At 47.2% G+C, this 27,370-nt stretch overlaps 1 protein-coding gene and 1 long non-coding RNA gene across 3 annotated transcripts; one reads left to right on the forward strand and one right to left on the reverse strand.

Moving 5' to 3' along the window:
* Positions 1 to 2,475: 2,475 nt before the first annotated feature.
* Nudt7 (nudix hydrolase 7) lies at positions 2,476 to 19,610 on the reverse strand. 2 transcript variants are annotated; one of them, XM_047529122.1, is made up of 5 exons: positions 19,481 to 19,610; positions 17,216 to 17,369; positions 12,477 to 12,635; positions 9,005 to 9,138; positions 2,476 to 4,304 (listed from the first exon to the last, which is right to left on the reverse strand). In XM_047529122.1, exons 1-5 carry the CDS (start codon positions 19,573 to 19,575, stop codon positions 4,286 to 4,288), a joined length of 561 nt encoding a protein of 186 aa, XP_047385078.1. In that variant the 5' UTR covers positions 19,576 to 19,610; the 3' UTR covers positions 2,476 to 4,285. The 2 variants fall into 2 exon arrangements, with proteins under 2 accessions (XP_047385078.1, XP_047385077.1); XM_047529121.1 differs by lacking the exon at positions 2,476 to 4,304 and having other exon boundaries at positions 5,841 to 9,138.
* On the forward strand, positions 19,155 to 27,053 carry LOC124967099 (uncharacterized). Its single transcript, XR_007105461.1, has 5 exons — positions 19,155 to 19,528; positions 19,752 to 19,845; positions 19,931 to 20,271; positions 23,217 to 23,328; positions 26,071 to 27,053. It is a non-coding gene; the product is annotated as an uncharacterized LOC124967099 (long non-coding RNA).
* Positions 27,054 to 27,370: the final 317 nt, after the last annotated feature.

Raw genomic sequence — 27,370 nt, forward strand, 5'->3', positions numbered from 1 at the left:
ACACATCAAACTGGATTTTGCAGAAATATGTTTTCCAATTCAGTGCCCATGGGTTCTGCTACAAGACAGTTCTCACTTGACCCTTGTCATTTCATTAAAGAAATACTCAGTGGAGTGCAAAAAAAAAAAAAAAAAAAAAAAAAAAAAAAAAAAAAACCGTAATTGGAATCAGTGTACCACAAATAAATACTTATTTAGGCAAACTCACTGCTGAGCTCTTGGCTGCAGATGAGTCCTGGTGGGCACGAAAGGCACGGAGCAGAGCAGGCGACGGTCCCAGAGGATGAGCGTCGCTTTAGTGGTGGGAGAAAGGAAGGGAAGGGCAAGGGCACTGAGCAACGCAGCCTCAGCCTGGAGCCTGATTTGACAGAGATGGACAGGACGTTCCAGAACGGAAACCCCACCATACGCAAGTTTAAGTCTGCTGCTTCCAGTGCCGTGGAAGTTCGCCTCAATATTCCTACGTCTCCGACTAAGGGCAAGGAGATAAAAGCCTCAGGATGCAGAATGTGGAACTAAGAGTCACTGAAGCTGGAAATGGAACCAGAGGTGAAGAGAAGAAGGAGAGGCCCCGAAGGATTTGAACACATCTGGAGGAACACATGGAGCTCTGCCCTGGAATTACAATAAGGATGTAAGTCAAGGTCATCCAGACCAGAAGGGGGCAGGCCCCAAACCTGCACAGGTGGTGGTGATGCTGGAGAGGATGAGAAGGACCTTGTTCGTGTCTCCTGGAACTCTCAGTACATCACGACAGGCAGGTACGGCAAGAACTAAGCTACCAGGCAAAGATTAAAGACAGTTGCTCACTGGAGTTCACTCCTGATAGGGTGCTTATAACATAGTACTCTCCACAGCAAATGGGTGGGGTGATTTATAACAATGTTGGATCACCTGGGTGGACTGTTGGGAAGAGACTGAGTTTCTCTTAGTCCATTGCTTTAATAGTTAATCAAATAGGTTATTGAACCAGAAGTTACCTCTTATTTAATTGTGTTTTTTCATTTAACTAACATGTTTTGAGTATCTACTATTTACCAAGCATTGTATCAAGTGCTTAGAGTACAATGATGGACTCAGATTGAGATTTGATTCTGCCATTATGAAGCCTGGAATCTGGAGGAATAGATGGGCAGTAATCTGAGAATCAGAGACACCGTACTGTTCAGGTTATGAAGAAGAGGCTCATGGTACCAAGAAGGTTCATAACCAGGGGAACTGACTTAGTTAAGGTGCCAAAGGAGGCTTCTGAATGACAAATAAGAGTTAATAAAGCAAAGGGAAATGTGAAATCGTTGCAGATTGAGGGATCAGCTTGTGCAAGTGTCCTGGGGTATTGGTGACAGAACCAAGGTCCGTGTTGGAGGAGTGGATAAGTAGGGAGGGTCACATGGTAAGCACACAGCTAGAGAGGCAGACAGGAGCCAGAACACAGGCCTTGTAAACTCCAGCAGTCTTTCCTACAGAAAACAATGAAAATACATTTGGGTGTCTCAAACAAAATGATCCTACGTGTTGAAAAAAAGAACTACTGCGGGGAGAGACGGTGCAGAGCATCAGTTAGCAGACAGAACCAGAGCTGGCAGATCGGAGGTCAACTCAGTAGGATTTGGTGACAGATTAGATACAGGAGTGTCTTTGCTTGGGTGAACCAAGAAACAAGTAGTTTATTTGGAATGTATGGGAGTGGGGAAATGAGAGAAGCAAGGCCGGTCAGTCAATAAAGAGAGGTATTAAGCCAGCTCCCACAGCAGGCAACTGGAGTTTAATTGAGTTTAAAAGTGCGTGCAGAGCCCATGGCTTGGCATTATCCCACCATGGGATAAGAAGAAGCTGGTATATTGAAATACCAAACCCATCAGTCATTTGTCAATATGGGGACATTAATTCTCTGGCACTTCCAGCTTCCGGTCATGAATTTAGAAAAGTCCTTCAGGAACAGAGATGCAAGTACTGGTTGCTAGAAGCAGCCTGGAGCTCCTAGCAAGGGTGAGGTCCTAGGGGTGAGCGGGGGGCACTGACCACCACCTAAGGGGCAAGAGCTACAATAGAGTGTCAACCACAACTCAGATTTTGGGGTTGAGCCACGGAGGTAAGAGACACTGGAACATGCTCCATGACAGACGCTATCTGTGAGAATGCCAACAAGGTACAGCTCCTGTCTTCATGGGACTTGCAGCCAAGCAAAGAGGCTCACTAGTGAGGACACCCAAAGATCTATCAGAGGAGGAGGTGGCCAGCATGTAAACATGGGAGACCAAGAATTGGGGGGTGTGTGTGTGTGCACGCGAACGATAATCTTGGTCCTAAGTGACATGACCACTGCTTCTGTGGTGTCCAGGCCATAGATGAGTCTAGAGCACCATTCACCAGTGGAAACATACCACAAGCCATTTGTTACATGTGACTTTGAATTTTCTAGTACCTATATTCAGGAAAATAAAAAGAAACAAGATAAATTAATTTTAACACTATATTTTATTTAACCAACATCCCCATGATGTTATCATTTCAACATGTAGCGAGTGCTGAGTCTCTGACGGCTGCTGTGTATTCTATAAAATCTCGAATCAGACTCACCACGTCGCGGGGACCAGCAGGTACACGTCTGGTGGCTGCCATATTGGAAAGCACAGCTTGAAAGCCATTCTTGTGGGTTAGCCCAGACCCAAAAGCTACCCAGGTTTAAGGATAATCAGGGGTTTTGATTCAGACATTGACCTGCTTACTTCAGAAAAAGACACGGCAGTGACGTGTAGCTTAAGAAAGACATGGGATGCCAACTTGGGTCTCCAGGGCTCCCCTTTGCTTCCCATGGAACCTATGGAAGAGACCCAGGGATGACGGCAGAGGGACAGGGTGAGAAGAGCCAAGCAGGTGGGAACCGCTTCTCCTGCTCCCTCATCTAGCGAAGGACCCCCGCTTCCACACGTGGCAGGCGCGGGGCTGCCCACCAGGCTCTCTTCCTTGTGGACCAGGCCAGCCTCTCACGAGAGGTCAAAATGCACATGTCCATTTGTCCTGTTTTCTTTCTGTATGGCCTGATCAGCTCCATGGATCACACAGCCGGTCATGATGGCAGAATTCTAGCCCTGGGTTTTCTGTCTTCACAGCCTTCCCTGCCACACCACAGTGCTTCCAGAAACTTCTACACATGTAGATCTACTCTCAGTGAATAAAGAATGGAATTAAAGGTCCCAGAGTATGACAGGGTATGAGAAGAGGGAAGGAGGGAGGTTAAGGAAGGTAAAGGTGAGCACTGTGGTGTTAGGACACTTTCGGAGGACAGTTCAGAAACCCTAAGCTTGCATGTTAGAGACTGTGTTCTACAGCCTGGCGCGTTCCATGGAGACAATGAAAACACTCAGGACTTAGTGCCCACAGGACACGCTGAGGACTCCCTGGATGTTCCACTCTGGGCAGTGATATCTGCTTCCCAGGGCAAATGGTGACCCACAGAAACCTACTTCTGCTCCCTTCCCGACAGCGGGCAGACAGACTCTGGTGCCACTTGGTCCTAAACCCCAGGGGATTTCTGAGGGGATAAACCTGATCAGCTGACTTCAGGCTGGGTGCCAATCCCTGGACGGTCCACACTGGCCTGTTTCCATGTGACCTGAGGCTGAGGGGAAAGCTGTGCACCTCAAGAGGAGGTCCTGCTTCAGAAGGGAGGTGAGCAGGGTCCTAGGATCACCTGACCACAACACTGGTGGCTGAAAACAACAGAAACACATCATCTCGCTGTTCCCGAGGCAGGAGTCAGAAAAGAGCTGTCGGCAGGGCCATGCTCCCACCAGAGGCTCTAGGGGATGTCCTTCCTGCCCCTTCCAGCTTATGGTGGCTCCTGTTGTCCCTTGACTTGGGACAGCATCTCTAACCCCTGCCTGTCTTCCATGGCCCCTTCCCTGCTGTCTCTACAGCTGTGTCTCAAACCTCCCTCTCCTCCCATTTATAAAGATGTCTGTCATTGAATTTAGGGCCCATTCCAAATCCAGGACGATCTCATCTAAAAATCCTTAACCACATCTGCAAAGACCCTATTTTCAAATAAGGTCACATTCACCAGCACTGAGGTTAGGGTCTGGATGTGTCTTTGGGGGGCCATTATTCAATTCACTAAGATGCACTGATTCACGTTTACAACAGGTTAAGAGTTTGAGCAAATAAGTTCCCACCATCTTCAATACGTCGTTTAGCCTGATGGCAGGTCAGAGATTTATAGTCAGAAAGAAAAATGCAGGCCACTTCTCGGAACGCCTTTTGGGATCCATGAAACGTGGCAGATTCAGGAGACAAGTTCAAGGCTGGAAGAAAGATAAAAAGAGCCCAGGGTACGGAAACAGACAGGCATTAAGTGAGAAGAAAATAATCAGAGGAAAACTTGTAAGTTTCCCATTGATTATAAGTGTTAAGAAAAATAACATAAAAGCCACTGTTGACCTGACAAAGTAGGGAATAGAGGCCTGAGGGAGCAAAATGAAAAGAGGAGAGTCACAGTCAAGGAAACCTCAAGCCACGTCCACAGCTATAAAATGAAAATCTACAGACTTGGAGTATGCGAACTTGAAAAAGGATCTTTATGTTGCTTCGGGAATATTTCTTCTCTCGTGGCAACTAACGCTCAGAGTAAAGACAGGATTCCGCCAATTATTGGACCTTGACTTCCTGGGCTCAAGTCTTTCCCAAGGATGTGTTATCTTCCAGCATAAGTCCAAGTCTCTGGAAAATCTTACAGACTTAGGGCAGTTCTGTAAGACCAAACAAGTCACAGATTACTGGTCACCACATTAAGGGCTACCTTTGGCTCAGTCATGGATCCCTGATCCACTCACCTGAGGCCAGGGGAAGTCAGGCTGAGGGTCTGTCCCTTCCAGGGTCAGACTGGACAAGCCCAGGATACACAGGCATGCTACAGATGTGCAAAGGATCAAGGGAGTAGTGTCCGTGGTACAAGTGACATGTGGCTGAAGACGTGAGCGTAGAGGATGGGCCATGCTCAGCAGTGAGACGGCACAGGAAGGTGCCTGGACGGGGTGGGATGGGGATCAGGAATTCTGAAAGGAACATTCGCTCAGCCCCCAGTGGGGGCCACAGGAGGTCACAACTAGGACAGCTGGACTGTGTGACGATCCCTCAGCAGTTTCATCAGGATCTTGTGTTCTTCTCAAGAAACCAACTGAGACAGGGAAACAACGCAACTCGAGCTGAACTGAATCATCTGCCTGGGCGGTGGAGGGATGGCTCCCCATCGGATCTTTAACTGAGATCCGGTGGCATGACTGAGTTGGTAAATTAGCAAGTAGGCCAGCACTTCATTTATTAATTGCTATGTTCCATTTTAATTAAGATCATCCTGGCTAATTGCTCTTTTTGCTGTACACAGTGCCAGATGAATGGCTGGAGGAAACGATGAAGGCAAAATAAACTCTGCACCCAGTGCACTTGACCAACTCCCCACTGCCTTCCCTCCCGTGAGGCAATGCCAGGGAAGGGGGAACTCAGCCTCCCATCCTGTGTCACTCGGAGTAAGTGGGTGGGGTAGAGAGAGCACGGGCTTTGAAACTCGCAATTTGGGTTCCAATGTTGGTGCTGCCATTTACAAACTGTGTGACCATGAGCAAATATTCAACCTCTCTGAACTTTCAATCATCCTAGCTGAAAATAAGAGCAACAGTCCTCACTACAGAGAGCTGGTGCGAGGGTGAAACGGAATCCAGGGAAGGACTGGGCACAGAACAGGAGCTCCGGACATGCTGGTCCCATCCTCGCACCACCACCCACTCACTTGGGTGGTCTCTCCTCGTTCACTCACTTGGGTGGTTCTCTCTCAGTGTCTGGCTCAGTTCAGACACTGGCTCTTCCCGGATGTTTTCCCTGTGTCCCAAATCTGAGTTAGGGTTCCTCTTTTTGTGACTTATCCTATCATCTGACTGCTTTTATTGACTCTCGTATTTACTTCTAAGCCCAGCAGATGCACACACCCATCAGTAAGCAATCGTGGTTAAGACTGAAACGAAAACAATATTTTCCTTTCTCTGCATCTTTTCAAATGGCTTACAGGTTAGTAGGAGATAAACATTGATTAAGTTATTTGGATTTAACTATATAATAAACAAAATTGTTAGGTGTCTCTTTTGACCTTGATGTGCCCTAAAAAAATTACTGAGATGTCAAGGGCTCTGTAACCTGAGAAAGTTCTAGAACCCCTAGTGGGAAAATGATGCAGTTGTGATAGAGTTACAATAATACCATAATTAGGAGGTAACAGGAAATTACCCTTCTTACTTCCCAAGCACTGTTCTGAGCACTTGGCAGTGCTTTAAGTGAAAGCATCACATGGGTTAACTCACTGAATCCCCTGACAGTCCCAGAGAGAAAGTTCATTTCTACAAGTTACCAAAGAGGAAATGCAGGCCTACAGAGGATGGACAGCTTGCTTAAGGTCACAGAACAGAAGATGCCGGAGCTAGTTCTCACACCTAAGCATACTGATTCCAGGCTCAGGGCTCTACTTCTTTACCAACACTCTGGGGCTGCCGAGAGAGCTGAGGATCTGGATCACAGGATCCATTACAAAACTGGGGACTAGAAGAAGATGCTTTGAGTTGTCTGACTAGCACACAGTGACCCTCACCCTTGAAAGGCCTCCCAGGTTACTGGAAACTGGCCAGGTGACCCACGGTAAGCCAGAGGGAGTCTTTTCCAAGGAACTGGGGACTAAGGCAACGAATTCACTGAGTTTCCGTGGCTCTTCTGTCTGATCCAGCAATTCTAACAGACAATGGCAGGATGCAAAAAGAAGGTCTGTGACCTCTTGGTTTTGAGGTAGTAGCTGCATTTGCTTCCACTGCTGTCCTTAGGGCTGATTTGCTCAGTGGCTTTGTAGACTCCCTGAGATCTGCACCTTGCACGTAACTTCTCCTTTCATTTGATCTAGATTTGTTGTTTCATTAAAGCTTTGAACACAGATGTCGTAAAACACACTACTAAAAAGAAAGAGGGGAGATAATGCCTCCGCTGCTAAGTGTCCAGCCCTGCAGGCGTCGCTCAGACTGCAGACGTCACTGAGCCACCTCTCAGAAACCAGGCAGGTCTGTGCAGTTCATGTAAATAAACAGTTTGGAAGGGTGGCTTTCTGTGTTGCCAGAGAGGTCAGCCATCCACCCAGCAATTATGCCACTGTCAGACTGTAAATACACATTTGCAAATGCCTCAGCAATCGTTCAGAAACAGTTTGGGCTGTTCAGGAAGGGCTGGTTACAGAACATTAATGGGGGTGACAACCCACCATCTTTCAAAGCTGCAGCCAGATTTGTGCCGTTTAAACATTTATGGGTATAGAGCAGGGGAATGGGTGTTTGCCTCTGCCAACTTTCAGAAAATAAAAACTCAGCAGCTATGGGCAGCTGCAGGGCAGATTGATGGACTGAGCGTGGGCATCGCAGTTTCAGCAACAGTGAAGTCTTACTTAAAAATGCTTTGGCTTTCTAAAAATTAAATAACCCTCAGCAAGGTGTGACTCTGCCGGTCAGACATGGTGATGTGGCTTTACTCGCTGGGCTCTCTGCCCTCGCGCAGCACCGTCAGCGTCAGGGTTAAGCAAAGGCGGTCCTGCCGACGGCAAAGCACGGCTTGCGGAGAGGCCCACAGCAGAGGAGAGCTCAAGGCACTCCATTCGGAATGTCTGTCTTTCCGACTTTCACTTTGGGGCCTGGGTTTGAAATCAGGGTTTTTCTGTCCTCATCATCATGAGATGTAGATGGTTCCCTCTCCCCATCAGTAGGCGTACGGGCTTCTCAAGTTTCCCCATTTCCTTTGGCTGATGCTGCACCCAGGCCCGCCAGGCATTGTATATGCACATCACAGAACCTCCATACCAGGAGTCAGACTGGAGTGCCAAGTGCTGTTGGCAACAAACACCGCAAGCTTTGGCAAATGTCCACCTAGCCAAATTCAAGACTTACAGAATAATACTTAGTGTTACAGCAAGCATATGAAAAAGGGACCCCATTCCAGTGGCAGAGAGATGACAGAATTTTAGTCTTCTCTCCTGTAACACATCCCAAGGAACGGCCTGGGTTGGAAGAGCACTTCGCTCCCAAGAGCCACTGAAGAGCCGAGCTCTGATCATCTTTTAGTTCTGCCATTGCCCCTGGAGTTTTCCTCATCTACGTGGTCCAGACTGGGTTGCAGAGAAGCCCACAGAGCAGCTCGTGGAGGAGAAAGAGTGAACCTGGGGAAAACGGCTTGTCAATTACGCTGGAGACGACCTGCAAGGTCAACGTCCACCTCCATCCTCCTGGCCTCGACAAAATCCCAAGGCCCACTTAAAGGCAGGGATCCTGGGGACTGCTGCTGCCACCTGGGGTGCCTGCCGTGGAGGAGAGGACGGGCAGGTGCCGATGGCCGTCAGAAGCTTCAGTCACACCTAACAACAGACTCAAAAGGACACTGCCTTACACAGAAGATAAATGCCACATGGCCGCATATTGATCAGGTGCTTATTATGTGGCAGATCCTCTTTCTTAAGCGAGTGGAAAGCATTAGCATATTGTGGGGGAAATTATATAACACTGTAAATACACTTTTCTACTTTTGGAAGACTTCTGCTCTGCCATATAATAGAAATCAACTGGGAAAAAAGGCAAGATTTTTACCTTCCTATGCAGGAAAAACGTCCACACCTATTGGATCCCCGTACCTGGTGTTACTGATGCTTTGTGCATAAGCTCACCACCGAGACCTCTGGGTAGTTTTGGTTTTGGATCTCATGAGTCACAGCTTGCTCGTAGCATGTTTACGAAGGAAGGCCTTTTCACAAGATGCTATGACATCATCAAGATTAAATTCTATCTCAAAGGTAGGTTTTTTCCCCAAAATAACTAAGGCAACCAGTATAGCAAGCTTTGCAGTCATCCCCCGGATCAGGTAGGTCACACCATCTTCGGGACTTGTGTACTCAAAGCAATGGAAAACAAAACCATGGCCAAAGTGCGTGACGTACTTCTGGGAGTGGACCTGTGGATGCAGGAAGTAGTCCAGAGGCACCAGGAACACGTCTTTGACTTCGTCAGGGTTAGGCTGGGGCTGGAAGCTGTGGTCTACAAAGCCCACCACTGGGGTTACCAATGTATCTTTCTAAAAGCAGAAAGCAAAATACACAAATTAACAAGTGCAGTGATATTGTTTCAAACGTCAAACTCTTTGCCACTTCTATGTAAGGTAAGAGTATAAGCCAAAGACACCAGTTACAAAGGTGGGTAGTGAAGGGGGAAGAATTTGCTCCAGAAGCAAACTTAGATCCCTCATGGAACAGGGGAGTGTCTGCCCTACCTGAGGTGGCATCTATGAGATGACTGAAGACATTATGTGTCTGAGCATAAGCTGGTATGAAAACTGGTACGCTCCATGTGGAATAGTCACGTGACAATATTACAAAAACACCGTCTCTATGGTCTCAGAACTGTGCGTGTGTGAGTGTATCTGCAGTATAAATTCCTCTCGGCAGGAAAAGATTCATGACTGAAGTAGAAGTATTATTTGCAACAGCCTCAGTCTCTACGTTGGAGTTGTCAATCTTCAGTTCATGGATATTTACTTTAGATAAACTGTGGTTACAGCCATATGCTAGAATACTATGCAACAGAGAATGTATAAATACCTTTCCCTCACGGTAAAGATGAGGTATTTTCTCTCATCAACAGAAAAGTGAAATATTGGTTGCAGCATATTTTCATTTATGGAAAAATTATATATATTATATACCTCATATACATATAATGACATTTAAATTATTTTTCATAATGTACATGTTTATATCATGGGGGGATTTCTATTTACAAGTGCTTGCAAATATGAGTTCTGCTTGATTGAAGATGCTCTGTCCTCTTGGGAATTTTGAGGCCAGGGCTGAGTTGGGTGTAGGAGCTGGTAAGAGGTCCAAAGGGCCATGACTTGCCTGGGAGAGTTACAGTAGGAGGCAGGGGACAAGCCAGCAGCACCCACTCCAGCTGTGACTCCCCAAGACATCTTCAGTCATTGCCAAAGGTCCCTGGGGTGGGGGGCTCCAGATCACTCCAGCTTAAGAACACTGAGCCAGGAGCACGGGGATGCATGCTTATAATCCCAGTGGCTCGGGAGGATAAGGCAGGAGGATTTGAGTTCCAAGCCAGGATCAGCAACTTAGTGAGGTCCTGAGCAATTTGGTGAGACTCTGTCTCTAAATGAAATATAAAAAAGAGCTGGGGATGTGGCTCAGTGGTAGAGCACCCCTGGGTTCAATCCCTGGTACCAGAACAAACAAGCAGAAAGGCCTCTGAACCGATTATGCTTATGAGTGATCACTATGTGGGGCTTCTCCTGGTACAGCTTGCAAGTTCGCACCGACCAGCCCAGCAACCCCTTTCTTCAGAGCCTCTGTTCACCCTAATTTCTCAATGGTGTCATTTTAGAAGTCCCCTGAAGACTCAACATAGTCCTGTGCTCATTGGGTCTGCAATGAGTCCCAGAGGCCTGTGTTGAAGGCTTGGGCCCTGGCCACTGGCACTACTTGGGGGAGGCAGAACTTTAAGGGGAAGTTAGGTCATTGGGGGTGCTGAAGCGGGTTGTGGGCTCTCAGTCTCTTCTGCCTTCCTCTGTTCGCTCCCCTGCTGCCAGGAAGCAAGCCCTGCCTTGGTGTACCACCTCGCCACAGGCCCAAAGAAAGGCCAGCTGGCCATCCATGGAGACTTCCATGATGTGAGCCACTACTAAAGCCCACTGCCTCCTGAGGAGTGAACACTGCCGCCTCTCATGCAAACCCCGTAGCTCCTGAGGACCGAGGAATGGGGTTGCTCTCACTTGGGGAACTTTTAAACATTACGTTTCAGTGTGTCAATAGCGTTCTGAAACAAATCCCTAAAATGTGCTGGGGGATTTGCAGAAATCCCCCAACTAAAGAGTTCCCAGTAGAAAACACTACTGAAAAAGAAAAGAAGGAAGGAAGAAAGGAGGGGACACAACTGGAGAGGGAGTAATTTACACGTTCTTTTATCTAATCCGGTGTTATTCCCCCACATACGCACACGATACTGTGCATGCAGCTACTGGGCAGTCATGAGCTTTTTCCTGTCTAAACCTCTCCTGAGTGACAACCTTCCTGTTTTTCAAATGGGCTCAGTTAAGAGAATGTCTCAGAATCTGACCTTCACAACATTACCCCCACCAAGACTGCAAGCCAAATGGAAAACAAAAGCCAACTGAAGCCACTGGCTTTTTGTGGTGAGGCAGAATGGGCCAATTCTTTGAAATAAAAATACACCTGGAAGCTCAATATATCAAATCCAAAAAACTTATAGCTACCTCTGTTATCCTGGGGTGAGGGCACTTGACCTCTGCAGCATCCTCCCCCACCATGACTCCAGTTCAACCATGAGAAAAATATCAGAATGTCTACAAAAATACTTGACCAGTTCACCTTAAAACTGTTGGTCATAAGTCTGAGAAACTGTCAAGGACCAGAAGACATAGGAGACATGAAGACCAAATACAGTGTGGCATCTCAGAGGAGACCCAGGGCAGGATGGAAGATGGCGGTAGGAAAAAATTGCAAACAGCAAATGACACATGGACTTTAGTTAGCAATAATGTACTGACACCGATACTTTAGTAGTGGCAGATGTCCCACAGTGATGTAAGATGTCAACCCCAGGAGACTCTGGGTGTGGGGTACACAAGAATTCACTCTACTATCTTTATAATGTTGGTATCACCCTGAAAAGAAATCCTACTCCCCTGTTAGGATTAGTTCAATCATAAAACTAAAAGGATTAATTATAACATTTATACTGATAAAATAACTCTGCTATCCAAATTAATATTTACATTGACTCTGCTCTAAAGTCCCTAAGTACAATGAGGTAGTTGTGGTGAGTTCATAGCAAATCAGGTTTGGCTGTATCAGCCTCAGAATTCCTTTAGTTTTTGTCTATGCTGTTTAGTTTATACTACCAAGGAGATCCTGATACACACAGAATACAGTTACAAAGAGCAGTTTTTCAACAGCTGAGTATTCCACTGTACTCACAAAAACAAGTACCCATAGGGTAAAGGTAATGCCCTGGTTTCCACGGGGATATCTGCTACACAGCACACTGCAGTGTGTGTGTGTGTGTGTGTGTTTTCAAGCAAATTCTCCAAATAAATGTATTCTGGAGAAAAGAAAATAAGAATTGAATGTTAATAAAATAATTCTGAAGCAACTTGAGGGTTCCACAGCACCTGGTCTGAAACTCACTGATGTAGCTCTATCCTTTCATTTCCGGGTGAGGAAAAAGGGGTTGGCCTATGGCTACTGAGCTCACAAATGACAAAGTCCACCCAAGAACCCAGTCTCTGAACTCTTGGGCAGCACTCCTTGGGGCTCATACTTGGGGGAGTGTGGGATCCTGAGATGGCAGACCCCCTGGGTGGCTCAGGAGGGTGATGGAGACCCTTACATCGAGCAGATAAGGCACCAGGCGGCAGACGACCTCCACTTGATGAGGACACAGCCCCACTTCCTCCTGGGCTTCCCGGAGAGCTGTGCCTACGTCATCCAGGTCCGTGGGATCCCTCTTTCCTCCAGGGAAGCAGACTTCTCCAGGTGACCTTCTCAGCTGAGCATTGGAAGGACAGAGGTACAGCACGTGAATCCCTCGGCGGCAGCATTTACTCACTCGGCAGATGCTGCCCAGCTTCTGCCCGGGAGGGGGTGGGGGGGCATTAGGTGGCAGACAAAATAAATAGGAAGTTTTTCTTTGAATCCTTAAACAAAGAAAAAAATTCTAAACACCTTCCCTCATACCTAATTTTTCTCTACCTGTTCCCAAAAGATACCACCTACACAGACAGATTGACATTGATGGAGAAAAGGCTGAAAGAAACTCGAATTTTATAAAGGGAAAATTACTCACAGAGCACTTTGCCGAGTCCTTTACTGAGCATTTATTGTGTGTCAGGTATGTTGCTTCATGAGACTTTCCTTCCTGGGTCCTCAGTTCTATAAACCACTCTTTTTTAAAAGTAGTTCTTAAACATTTTTTTTTGAGTTGTTGATGGACCCTTATTTTTATGTGGTGCTGAGGATCAAACACAGTGCCTCACATATGCTAGGCAAGCGCTCTACCACTGAGCCACAACCTCAGTCCTTAAAAGTATTTTTAATAAGGTGAACTTCACATAATATAAAATTAAGCATTAAAAGTGAACAGCTCAGTGATACTTAATATATTTGCAGTGTTGTACACTCACCCCTGCTATCTAATTTCAGAATACTGTCATCACCTCCAAAAGAAAGTTCATACCTGTTAAGAGGTGATTCCTTCCCACCCCGCCCACCCACTGTCTGCCTCTGGGTTTCCACCATGGGGACATTCCGTGAGAATGGAGTCATACGTGAGCTTTGCTGTCTCTCCCTCGGCGTCACGACTGTCCACATACATTACAGTTTGTCTACCCATCTGTTCATGGATGGACAAACAGGACAACTAAGGCTCAAAGAGGTTCCACAACCTGACTGAGTTCACACAATGAGTTGGAATACAAATCAAGGTTTAATTCTAGCGCCTGGGTTTTTAATCAGCATGCCTTAAATGCATTAAGAGTTTACCGGAAATACAGAAAATATGGTCCCTGGAGCCATTAGCAGAGACCTGGGTCAGCCTCTCTGTGCATCTTGTAAAAGAATAGGGGTCTCTCATGTCCCTGTGTTGCCCCCTACCACCCCATCCCTGATTCCATCCCTTCCTCACTTTAGGAGAATCTGAGGAGAGAGTATGTCTCCATCTGTGGCATCCTAAATGTTTCCCCCTTCCTCATCTGTCTCATATGATTACTCTCACGTCCTGAGCAGGGGTGGAGACGCATAGTCCCTCCACCCTCCTCTCTTCTGCAGGACCAAACTTCCCAGCAAGCTGACCCTAATTTCCCTTTCGCCCACCCCATGAAGCACCCAGTGTCCTCTCCACTGAACAGTTGGTGAGACCTGGCTCAGCAAGACTCAAGGCCTCATCTCAACTGTGTGCCAAGGGCGGGGACTGACTGTGGTTCGAGAGACATGGTGGAAGCCTGTGGAACAGGGCCCCGCCTGTGCTAACTGCTTCATGGTGAGCCCCTGGAGTCAGCTCTTGACGTTTAGGAGCTCCATCAGGTGCTCACGTCGGCATTTTTAGCAATGGGGCTGACATGACTGCCTAAGAACAACCTAGATGCCTGCTGCGGCCCGAATGCCTGTGTCCCCAAGATTCACATATTGAAATGAAATCTACTTGAATCTGACTGTAAGCCCGATCAGGCTGTCTGGACAAGACATTCCCTCTCAGGTGTTCACTGCTGGAGCTCCCGGGCTCCCTGGAGTCACACAGCTGGGCTCCCAGGAGACTTCCTCCTGGAGGATGGGGAAGGGGCCTCTGATCATTGGTCCCCCGGACTTGGATGTGTGCCCTCCCACTCGGCCAGCAGCTTGGGGCAGTTCCTAGCCCAGGACTCATCCCTAAAAGGAGACTGCAAACTGCCCAGAGGGCAGTTTGGGTAGGAAAGGAGAGAGGGCTGTTTGCCCAGCTCTCGCCCCAGAAGAGCTCCCTCATGGCTGCTGCCAGCTGTTCCCACCTTCTCCTATTCCAGGTGCACCCTGGCTAACTGACTCCTCTCAGAGCCTGGGCAACAGTTGCCAGGGCAGCACCGGCTTGCCTTCCCATGGCTCAGCCAGCACCGACCTCCAATCCTCCAATGCTTCAGGGCTTCGGGACTCTGCACTGCACTCTCCCCTCCCCACCCTCCTTCCCAGATCTCTGGGGCTTGAAATAGGCAAGAGAAAACCCAAGGACAAAACACAGACTGAAGTCTTAGGAAATTAGGCTGAAACTTTAGCTGGCTTCTGAGTAGAACTTAATAAGGTTTTGTTTAATAAAACTTTTATAGGATTACAGAAGAAAATCAAGATTGAGAGCTTCTGTACTGAGAGTCCTTTTTAGCAAAGATAGTTCGTGAAGAGTCAGCTTTAGAAAAGCATGTGGATTCTTCACAACAGCCTAACATTTTCTTAAGAGTACAGCTAGCATGGATCCAAAACCGTCTTTATTTCCTGTTAATTGGAATAGACGTACAAGCCACTTGAGTTGAACTGGTATGCTCTGACATCTTTTTTGAGATGCTTTAAACATACATTTAAAATCAGGTCCACATAAAAAAACAAAATGAATTCTGGAGCCGCTGCAGCCTGATCTTATTTGCCAATTTGCCATGGGCTCCCCACAGCAGCCTCACTGTCGCTCTAAGGGTCCTGAGAAGGAGTGAGTATTAGGACAGCATTACTTTATCCATACAAATGTTGTGACTGACATAGACCTTTCGTTTTAGTTTTAGAATACAGATTTTAGTGTGCCCTGTCACCAGCTGCCTTGGAGTTGAATGTGCTGACCATAAGGTACTTTCTTAGAGGTGCTGTAACCTAGGTCTATTTCTTGTGCATTCCACGACCTCTTGCAGGGGTGGAGAAAGGTCACATGGTAGGACCACGCCCACCGGCCCTCCTTTCCCTGCTCCTAGAACCAAACTGGATGAGAGCATGCATGAGGAGGTGGCCTGTAGCCATACCTGCTGTGCTCCCGATTTATCAGCAGAGAGGACTTGAAAATGTGTGTGTGTGTGTGTGTGTGTGTGTGTGCGCGCGAGAGTGTTTGAAGGGCTTGCCCTGGGCTCACACACAACGGCAAAGCTGCTCTGAATGCAAAAGGAGACCTGAGACCCACCAGTTTCAGGGTTTGGTATTACCTAGATTTTTACCTTATTGTCTGTCTGATAATTCAAACAATATATTTAAGTGCTAGGCCTGTGCTTACTGGCAGAGCTGGGAACAGATCCCCAGCGAAGCCTGTCCCTCAGGAACCTGGATTTTCATTGCCATGTGTGTGTGTGGCATTAACACCTGGCCCAGACCAGAAAGAATCCACATGTGTCTCCTTCCCAAGTCCACAGATGTGCAGTAGACTCCTCAGTTCTGCTTTCTTTTCCAACAAGATACTTCCCATTATCCCGTTTAAAAAGCCAAGTTATATTATGGTCCCTTTCTTTTTGTACTTGGATAACCCTGAAATTATCATTTCCCCAATTCTTCCTCCCCCAACACCAAGGGAGGGGGACCGCACCCAGGGGTGGCAGGGGTGAGCCTGAACCCCTATTCCTAGTCCAATCCTCCTTTCAAGTGAAATCATTTGTCTTCAGTTTCAGGCCATGCCTGCCACTCATGATGACAGTCGATGATATGAAATTCTGCCAGGTGCCGGTACTGTTTTAGGTGCTTTGCAATTGTTACCCTGTGAAATCCTCACAGCAGTCCCACAAAGGAAGCCTTAATATGTCATCCTCAGCCAGGTGCAGTGGCGCATGACTGTAATCCCAGCGGCAGAGGCAGGAGGATCATGAGTTCAATGCTAGGCTCAGCAACTTAGCGAGGCCCTAAGCAACTCAGTGACACCTTGTCTCTAAATAAAATATTTTTAAGAAAAGGGCTGTGGATGTGGCTCAGTGATTAAAGACCTCTGGGTTCAATCTCCAGTACGGAAAAAAAAAAAAAAAAAAAAGATGTCCTCATTCTACAGTGAAGAGAGTGAAGCACAGAGAGGGTAAGGAACTAGGACAAAGTCACACCATTGGCCAGGAGGGAGCCCGCACTGGGTGGGGCCAGCTGATTTAGGGTCCAGTCTGCTAACTTGCATGTTCCAGTCTTTAACATCATCGCTGGGGTGAGTTGAGTCTAAAGAGTGGCTCTTGGAGAGGGTCATTTTGCCCTTCTCCCACATCCCTTCCAGGGTGGCAGGCAAGGTCTGGAGATAGTTATGGCCATCACAAAGGTGTGCATGTCCTATTGGCATCAAGAGAGCAGAGGCCAAGGATCTTTCCTGACCTCCAGGGTGCACAGGATAGCTCCACAGTGGAGTTATATAGTCCACACTGTCAACGCACCACGACTAAGTAACACTAGTCTAGAAATGTTTTAAATTAAATGCTGGCTAAATTCCTAAGTTTTCTTTCCAAAACCTCCCCCTCCCACAAATGCCATGCCATCCCGTGACTTCTTGTACCTTTCCACACTACAATTTTGAGAGTTCACTGGAGAATCATGGCATCAAACTGTGCACATGTCACAAAATTTAATGCCACCCTGAGACGTCATGGCAACAGCCTCTTGTCTACTTACCTTCTCTGACCGGCGGGTGAATAGCAGGTGAAGTTTCCTTTCCTTAGCCAACAATGGTAAAAGGATGGAGTATTTGTGACATGATAAGTGATCATATTTGGTCCCAACATCAAGCTTTTTCAAGCGGGCTTTAGCATCGTCTATCAAATTGTTTCTGAAATGGAAACAAATCAGACGTTTCAGTAACCAGTTATGCAGAGAGTTCTTAGTGCTGCCTATGTTTCTGCTTTTGTGTGTCTTTGAGTTTAGCATTTCTGAGTCTCAGGGTATTTGTCAACAGCATGGCAGAAATACTAGTATTTAATAGCATTACTTTTGGTACAATTGAATGAAGTAAAAAAACTACTAAGCACAGAGTTAAGTACATGAGTTTATTTTGAAAATCTAAATTAAATCTAAAATTAAAGAATGGTAAACTGTTTTTTACCAATAATGCAGAAGTTGAACCCTGAAACTCAAAATTATATTTGGACAAGATGAGTTTGCTTTAAAAAAAAAAAAAAAAAAAAAGGTCATTATAAGGTTAGACCACTTTTTCTTTCCTGGTCCTTATGTCAAGGTGCCAGACGCTTATGTCTTATAATGGTACTTCCCAACCTGAGCCGCCACAGAATCACCTACCACAAGCCACTGGGCCTACTCCTGATAACTCAGTAACTTTGTAATGAGGCCTGAGAATTAGCATTTTATCAAACTCCCAGACAGAATGGGGGAATATATTTTGAGAACCATCACCTGATAATGAGCAAGAGTTTGAATAAAATCACAAATGGTGCCCTTTTCATGTGGATTTGTTTGGGTTCTTTTGACAGGTCTTTTTGATGTATTTGATTGCTAGTTTATTTAGTGGGTGGAATGCCTCTCCCCCCGAATTCATATGCACTCAGAATATGACTTTATTCAGAAATAGTTTCTTTGCCAATGTAACTAGCTAAGAGTCTTGATATAAAATCACGCTGGTGTCTTTATAACTGGTAAGGAAGAGATGACAGAGAGATAGATGCACACAGGGAAGAAGGCCTGTAAAGACAGACACAAGGACTGGAAAGATGCTGCCACAAGCCAAGGAATGCCAGAAGCCACCAGGTGCTGGAAAAGGCAAGGAGGTATACCCTAGAGATTTCAGAGGGAGTGTGGCTCTGTCAACACCTTGATTTTGAACTTCCAGACTTAAGAACCAGAGAATAAATTGTTGTTTTAATCCACTTGGTTAGCTGCACTTTATTATGCCATAACAAAGAAAATGAACACATTGGCTTTAATTTTCTGTAGGAAGGCTGTATTACATCAGATGTTTAAGTTTGCCAGAACTAGTTTAAGGAGGGTACAGGAATGACTTCTCTGAGTCTTACTATCATCTGTGACATGCTTGAGTGTACTTATGAGGATTAAATGACCATCATGTACTGAGGCTGGCACTCAGTTGCTGCTCAATGATTGGTGACCAGTGTCATAAATGTCCCCATCATCAGATAAAAAGTTGTTTGCAGATATTTGCAATCTTATGCTTCTTTTTATGTGGCAGGGTGCTCACTAAATGTGGTCAGATTTCTAAAACGACCCATGTCCTGAAAACAATCACTGGCAAAGGACTTCAGAGTGTGCCCATGTAAACAGGCCTCTGTCCAGAAAAGGAAACTGGCAGTCTGGAGTGGGAGAAGGCCCTCCCAAGGGCAGCTTTTAAGAAGCCCCCAGACTTGACCATTGGAACCAGGGGAAGTAAAAGTCTGCAAAAACATGTCTGTCCACTGTAGGGCTGGCCCTTGAATAATGATCAAAACACCAAGAGCAGTTTGGGGCAGGGCTCCCAGTGCACGCTTCCCATGCTTTTTTTTTCACAGAATCCTTGCAGCAGCCGGGCAGGTGAGAACCGGAGCATGTCCAGGTTCAGCGAGGTTATGTAAATGCAAGACCCAAGGTCACTAAGGGAAAAGCCATCAGGGGACGAGGCGGTCATCAGAGGTCCTGAGGTCCATCCAGTTGCGGAGACGCGGAAACGGAGAGAAACCGGCTGCGAAGGGGAAAGCGCTCTGTTCCCACCGCCCGGGAGCAACCCCGCGCGTGTGTGAACCACGCGGGCTGAGGGCTCAGCTCCTGGAGAGAAGGTGGAAAGTCCTGGGGCTGTGCGCGCCGCCCAGACAACAAGGACACCGGTCCCGGGCTCCGGAAGCCGCAAACTCCGCCCCAGCTAAAGGCCTCGGCGGCGCCCGGGGTGATCAAGGCTGGCTAGGCCGGCGCTGGTGCCAGTGGCCGGGAGGGGTTTACCTGACGGTCTCCTGAAGCTGACGACGCCCGGACATCGTCCTGCAGAAGGTTTGTTTCCAATTGGGGACTGGGGCGGGGATCCGCCGGCCTCGCATGCGCAGAGCGTCCCGGGCCCCTGGGCTGGCTTCGGGGCGGGGCTTGCGGAAGAGGCGGGGCTAGATCTGGGTTCTGAGGCGGACTGGGCGGGACCTGCGGCCAGGGGCGGGGCGGGGCTAGTTCGGAGGCGGGGCTAGCAGGGTTCTAGGCAGGTTCTTCTTCCTGATCTTTTCAGAGCAGCTTCTATTTGAAAAGCGAGAGGCCAGAGAGAAAGCTTGACACTGACAATTGCAAAAACGCTTTAAAAAAATGAAGACAGTGCTGGTGAGGTGAGAGGATCCTGACATATGCATCAGGATTTGTGCCTTAGTGTCTGGAGCCAGTGTTTTAACTGTCTTTTTTTTTTTTTTTTAGCATCAGGAAGAAGAAAATGAGCAGAATAATAAACAACATTTAAGAATGAATGCAGCCAGGATCATATTCACCTTTATACCAAGGCAGTCATAAGTTAAATTCATGTATTATTATTTTAAGTGAAAGGTGTCCACAAGAACGAAATTGCTTAGGACCCGTGAAAGTCACACTGCAGCCCTGGATCAGGAGACAATTAGCCACAGTTCCCAACTCCTGCGAAACCGCTGAACCAGCATTCCGAGGTTTCCCGGGCAGTCCTGACGGAGGCTGGGGAAGAGTCCAAAGTAAAAGTTCTTGACCGCCTGAAGATACTGAGCGTGGACTTCACCTACATTAGCCCAGTGAGTCCTCTGAGCAGCCCGGCGGCGTAGGGGCGGTCTTTGTAGAGATATTACCACCCTTCCTTTCCAGATTAGAAACTAAAAAGTACCATGCTTAAGGTTGCCCAGCTCCAGGTCAAGTCGGGTTCATGCTGAAATGGTCTGACTGTGAAGGAGACAGAGGTAAACTAACCCCTCATCCAGGCTGCGTTGCATAGTCCTAAGTGCCAGGCATGAGGCCTCGGAAGTGATAACACTCACTCAGCTCTGATAATTCAGTGTGTTCTTGGTTCTGGGTGAGAAGGGTGGGGACACTGGTTCAGAGGATTGAATTGGAGGGTGAAAGCTCTTGTCTGGGGATTTGGTCCTCTCTTCTTCAAGCATCTGTCCTCATTTTTGAAGATGAACAAACTAAGGCTCAGAGTGCTGAGTACCTTTCCCATAGTCACACAGCGAGTAAATAATGGAGCCAGGTATGGATCCCATTCAGTGATCTACACCTGGGACTTGGGGTATGAGATTTGAGGAGTAGGTGGAATTTGAAGAGACCAAGTCCGGAAAGACAGCAAGCAGTCTAAGAGCAGGGAACACCGGAAGCCAAGCCTGGATGGGTTCGGGGAGTCCTGTTCTCAGGGGCAGGTTGTACAGCGTGGCTGGAACAAAACAAGTGTCTTACCAAGGGGAGCCTTGGAAGTAGATGAAAAGGCCTAGAAAGCTACAGCAAGATGGAGACCTACCTTCTTCCTAAAGGAAAAGGAAGAAGAAATCTGGGTTGTAGGAAGACCTCTGTGGCAGCGGGGTAGAAAATAGATTGGCAGTGGGAGACACTGAAGGCAACTGGGGGCTCTTCTGAAAGTCTGGGCTCAGGAACCAGGAAAAAAAAAAAAAAGAATGCTGTTAAGCTTTCTGAAAAGCCTCCATTCCCAGCACTAGAAAGTCAGAGTGTTGAAGGGGTTTGGATGCCCCTAATGCAAAATACAGCCCCCAGATGCCTCAGGGTGGCCAAGGCTATATGCATGGCTCCTTCTTTCACGTTGGAGAAATACTGCTGTAAAATTAGCTTTCGTGGCTTCCATGAGACGGGAAGCCATGACACAGGGGAATGGCAATGAGAAATGGATCTAGATAGACTGCCTGTGAGTCTGCACCTACAAGACAACAGAGCTTCCAGGTAAACTGGCAGTATCTTAGGAGACATGACTTCTGTGCTTTGCATAGATCCGTTGGTAATAATGCCATTCTGGAGGTTGTGATGAGGAGAAGTAGTGTTCTAAGCAGGCCACGCTGCCTGCAAAGCCAACACTCCTTGATGCAGGCCTCTCAAGAAGCAGATCCCCGGCACCAGGGTCGGTGGGCCTTGTCTGCAGACCTTCCCCTGCATCCTGAATTTGAGCAATACCTGACAGTGTGGCCTGGGTGATGGAGAGATTAAACACCAACTAGCCAGAGGAGCAGATGCTGTCTGGGGAAGAAAGCTACAATTCACAATGAGCCATAATGTCAGGTAAAGGCCATACTCTAGGAAAGGGGACTTGGGTCCTCTCAGGAGTGAAGTTACCTTTGCCTGGGTGTAGGCAACAGGATCTGAAGAGATTAATGTTCCTGGGAAAATAATGCTCAAAAAATGTGAGCTTCTCTGGAACTGGAGACAGCAGGATTGCAAGTTTAAGGCCAGTTTGGGCAACTTAGTGAGACCCCGCCTCAAAGGACTGGAGATGTTGCTAAGTGGTAGAGTGCTTTCCTAGCATGGATCAGGCCCTGGGGTCTATCCCCAGTACCACAATAAATATATAAAAATTAAATTAAAAAGAAGAAAAGAAAAATGTGTTTCCTCCATTCCCTCCCTCAATTTTTGGGACTTTCCCCTCTTACTCATGCCAGCTCACCTCACACCTTATATGCCACCACCTTCTAAATATAGGACAGTCCAGGAGGCACAGTTCCCGCCCCCACCCCACCCCAAAAGAGAGAAAGTAGAGGGACATTTTCAAAGACAGTTAAATAGGAATTTCTCTACAAGTAGTTCAGGGGTCTTTAGTGTCAAAATCATCTGGGGATGGGGTGTTGTCTACACAACCCAGTGCTCCAAACCCCACCTTGCAGGTGGAAATTCACCCAGGAACATGGCGTTTTGAAGCAAGCTTCTGGGTGATTCTGATGTAGGGAGATAAGACAGTGGTTTAAGAGTTCCACAGATGATAAGACCATCTCCTTCTGATACTTGGTGATTGGCAACCCTAGAGGGAAGAAGATAGAACAGCCACCAAGAGCCAGGAGGTACCATTCCTGGTAGCGTGGGAACCATCTTCCTTTCTGGTCTTGGGAGCTGACAACATGGGCATGTCACCTCAGAGAGGCGCTGAGGATGTTGACAGGATTGTCTTGTAGCAAGTGGGCTGGAGCAACAGATTTCTGCATAATGTGGCCTTTGTGTTTTGTTTTGTGTTGTTTTAAAGATCCCTGTTAAAAAGGAAAGAACTTCGAGTTTGGTTCAGCGTGCTTCCTGATTGCCGTTTCTGGCTGGGCATCCGGTTGGATGTTGGAAAGGCAGAGACCGGTGACAACTGGCCCTTGCCCATAGGGCTTTAGTGTCAAAGCATCTATACAAGAATCTTCTGGGGCTGACTCAACACAGGCACTTTGGCCACAGCCTCAGGGATGGGACTCTGAGCAGCTGCATTTACAACCAAACCCTTTGATGATTCTGATGCAGTCTCTACTTTAAGTCTTGGAAATGGAATCTAAGTCTGAGAAAATAAATGAATTAAAAGAGCAGAAATTAGCAGGCAAAATGTAAGCCTGAAACTCGGTCTTTGATTTCTGGCAATAGGTATGGATTAGGAATCAAAGATTTTGCAGGAATTATAGGAAAAATGCTTCTGGAACTGCCTTGGGTTATAAAATATAAATGCTGGCAATCTATTTCTGCCGTAAATGAGATTTCATGGATGCTGTTTTTCATCCAGGTTTAATTTTCATGGCGAAAGAATAAAACAGATATATGCTTGCATATTAAGATGCCTTCAATCTCTGGGTCTCCATGAGCCGGGCCTGCCAAAGGCTGACACACACTCACGGGTAAGCATCATTCAAATGTTTTTCACGTTGGTTCTCATTTCCACGCACCTTTAGGAATGAGATAAAGATTAGTTATGTTTGAATCCTTTACTGTCATGTAATCTTTGTGTAATAGAACAATCAAGGAGGTTTAATTACCAGTGACGACTAAGCTGGGACATTTGTAATCTAAATGAAGGCTCAGCCTAGGAGGCACATCTCTGCGTGACTGCGCCTCACAATGAGGAGCAGTCTGCTTTCCATTAACATGAAAATTAGTTGTGAAATTGGCTTAAGATTTTCCAGTGCATGTGGGTAGCAGCTCAGTGTCTGTGGAAGAAACAGACTCTGCTCCACAGGGAATCCGCCTTCCTGTGGTTTCCCTTTGGCCTTGGGTCTGCCTACCTGGAACCCTGGTTAGACTCTGGCCTTCACGGGTAACTGATATTTCTCCCTAACTCCAGACTCTGCTGCTGAGGTAGCTTGGTGCTTCATGGAACCCGTGCTCTGCCATCTCAGCAAGGACCACGCAGGCCACCTGTGCTGTGCTCACGGGAATCCCTCTGATGATCTGCCACTACTGGTGTAACTGATACTAAACACCACTGGTGGGCAGACAGGCAGATGGATGGACGCTTTGAGCGGGGTAGTGGCCTCTGGCTTCATATTTGTCCTGGGACTGTCTTAGAGTGGCCACAAAATAGTCTTGCTGGGGAGCAAAGCCAGCACAGGGGAAGCCAGATGAGAATGTGGGTCGTCCCAGAGTCCTTTCAAGGGTCTGATGGTAAAGGATAGTATTTCCAGCAGCACCGTCCAGGAAGAACTTTCTGCAGTGATAGAAATGGTCTACATCTGTGCTGCTGTGACAGCCAGTAACCTCAGGTGGCTCTCGAGCACTAGAAATGTGTTGGATATAATAATCAATGACATACTGACAGGTGGCAGGTGGACAGGAGGGGGTGGAGATTAAGGGCTCAATTCTAGGGGCAGGAGCAAGGCCACAGGAAGGGAGAAGGAAGCTGGGGGTAGGCCAAGAGGAGGGGTCCCAAGACCAGGTGACAGGAGGCTATCCCTGGTTGCTGTAGAGCCATGGGTTCTGTGTGGCAGCCACATACCCACTCAGTCACACCTGTCCCAACTGGTCCCCTGGATGAGCACGCTGAGCTGCAGTATGTCCAAAGGTAACCTCTGGCAAATTAAATGCCATGGTGATGAAGCCAGAATTAAGGACAGGTAGTTAGTGTAGAAATAGGGGTTCGGGTCAAATCGAGGAAATGGAGGCCATGAAAGCCACCTGCCTCTGGAAGTTGGAGACTGCCCTGGGAGAATGGAATGTCAAGGATCTCCGGAGCCCATTGATTACCAAATTTACCTGCCTTTATCAAGGACTGTAAGCAAGGAGCTGCTAATTGGTGCCCCCTGGGCCCTTATCTGCCTGAATCACCTGGCCCTCCCCCTGCCCATGGTTTCTCACTTAATGCAAAACCTAGTCATGTAGGCAGGAAGGAGAGATAAGGGGGGAGAGAACTGGAGAACAAAAGAGACTTTAATCTATAAAAGATGTAGGGTGAGCACACTTCTTGGGACTTTAGAACATCAGCCATGGCCCCCTTCTTCCTGCTGGGAGAAATCTATATTATTACCTTTAAATAAAACCTGCTTAATATGCTTGCCTTGGCGTGCTTCTCTAAAGTTCAATCTTCAACATTAGAAGGAGCAAAACTCATCACTGGTAAACAGCGGTATCAGTAACATCATTAGCATGTGGTTTTGACCTCCCGTTATAATATAAAGCTGCTCCCCTGCCCTTTACACTGCAGTATATTTCCCCTCCTCCCAACTTACAACCTAGTTTGTCAGTCTGTGAACATGCTAGATAGCTGTTCATCAGTCAGCCTGTAAGTCTCCTTCTCCGTTATTGGTCCCTGTTAGCCCGCGGAATTCCAATATTTAGGAGAAGTTCCTGCATCATTCTCTCTCTCTTCCTTTCTTTCCAGCCCTGAGTGGACACTCTAGTCATCCACCTAATAAAATCTCTGATGTGAGTTCCCGTGTCCAGAGTGGCTTTTGGGTGCTGTTGCTGAATCGCAACTTAGACCAGGCACCCAGAGTGCCTGCTCCCCCGGATTTAAGGGTCTGAGTTGCCTTGGGACCCGAGCTGAGCCGCATTTTTCTTACACCCATTGCCTTTCCTAGGGAATGCTGGGTAGGGCATGTGCCCTTCCATCAGAGTTGACAATCCACTTGTCAACTTGGCAGACCACTTGGCAGTCCACTTGGCTGACCACTTGTCTGCCAATCGGGTCACCTAAGGACAAGGGAGGAATTAAACCACCAGATGAGGACATAAAAACACACTGAACCCAAATCCCTGGGGCCACAGCTGCTCGGACTGGTCCAGTCTCTGGACTGTCCTTTGGTTTTGTTCAATAAACCCTTGTGCTTGCTTACTCCATCTGCTCTCTCTGCTTGCTGAAATCCAGGGTCGCTCCATTAGCTCCTGCTAATGATGTTACTGATACCGCTGTTTACCGGTGATGAGCAGAATGACCTGCTTACTCGTCTTGGGAGTATACTTTCTCCTTTGTCTCTTTTTTGGAGGGCTCGGGGTTGGGGAGTTACTGGGGACTGAACCCAGGGGCACTTTACCACTGAACCACATCCCCAGCCCTCTTTATATTTTAAGACAGGGTCTCAAACTCATGATCCTCCTGCCTCAGCCTCCCAAGCCCCTAGGATCACAAGCATCTCTTTTTCCAGCAGCTCCAGCCTCAGCACTCAGGCGATCCATGCGTATTTGTTACCTGAATACTGAAATGAAGAAACGTTTCTACCGGACTTTGAAGAATGAAGGATTTTGATGGGCTAGAGCAGAAGTGATCATCCTAGAAAGAAGGAGAGGCTCAGAGGAAGAGAAGTCCTTGGAGAGAGAGTTCAGCAGAGCCTGGCTCTGATTGAAGAAAGAAGGGCAGGAACCCAGTGTTAGTGTCTCAGAGTTGGGGACTTCCAAGAAACTGAGGCACCTTGAAGATCCTCTCTTCAAACCCTGATTCTTGCGATCAAGTCAGGAAGATTTCAGCCACATTAGACATATCAGAGTAAGAGGAATGAATTTATTGAAGAGACAGGGAAAAGGGACACTCTCAAGGGAGAGTGGGTCCTTTCAGAAAGGAGAGGACAATGTGCTTCTCCTACACTCCAGTTTTATTGGGGATTTCAGAGAAGTTTCCAGAAAGTCCTGCCCAGATCCACCTCTAGACTTTTGACTGACTGCATGATGACATCAGAGTTTCAAGTCCCCAGTGTCATGGCAACTCTAGGTCACCTTGGCCCATGCTGACTGGTTCTAATAGGATTCTTAGCCATCCATTCTCACAGATTTTATGGTTAGGAGGAATTACCCTTAGCTTCCAGAGTTTCAGGATCTGGTCACAAAAGTCTCCTCCTTCATCATAACTTGGTTTCCTCTTATCAACATTATTTCAGGTCTATTTCTTCTGCAGTGAACAGGTAGTCTGCTGAGGAATGTGACATATCCTGTCCACCAGGCCAGGCAGGACTGCAGGTAGTTTCCTTCTTGGAAAAGAAATCATGTGGGGGTCAGCAGCGTGGGCCCATTTTATAGAATTATTCTCTTAACCTCATGTTGCTATAGCAGTGATCCACATCACTTTCGAATATAACTCTGAGGCTTATTATTATTTTTTTAAATTTTTTCTTTAGTTGTTGATGGTGAAGGGTTATGGAAAATGATGTTCTTAAAAGACAGAGGGACAGTGTGGCTTGGGAGGAGGGAGGGGAAGTTGGCCAAACATTAAACCTCTCCCAGTGAAGCCAGAATTGGGGACAGGCAGTTAGTGTAGAAATAGGGGATTGGGTCAGATCAAGGAAATGGAGGCCCTGAAAGCCATCTGCCTCTGGAAGTTGGAGACTGCCCCTGGGAGAATGGAATGTCAAGGATCTCCGGAGCCCATTGATTACCAAATTTACCTGTCCTTATCAAGGACTGCAAGCCAGGAGCTGCCGATTAATACTCCCTGGGCCCTTGCCTGGCTGAATCACT

This window comes from Sciurus carolinensis, chromosome 16 (genome assembly GCF_902686445.1).
Source record: "Sciurus carolinensis chromosome 16, mSciCar1.2, whole genome shotgun sequence".
Classification (NCBI taxonomy): domain Eukaryota; kingdom Metazoa; phylum Chordata; class Mammalia; order Rodentia; family Sciuridae; genus Sciurus; species Sciurus carolinensis.

What these genes read in the sequence shown, in the direction of transcription:
- Nudt7 (XM_047529121.1), bottom strand. Translation starts at nt 19,575, where the DNA reads ATGCGAGGCCGGCGGATCCCCGCCCCAGTCCCCAATTGGAAACAAACC. An exon ending in CAGCTTCAGGAGACCGTCAG is followed by an intron (nt 17,370 to 19,480) that starts GTAAACCCCTCC and finishes TTTCCATTTCAG; the next exon opens with AAACAATTTGATAGACGATG. An exon ending in TGGTGCCTTATCTGCTCGAT is followed by an intron (nt 9,139 to 12,476) that starts GTAAGGGTCTCC and finishes TTCTGCTTTTAG; the next exon opens with AAAGATACATTGGTAACCCC.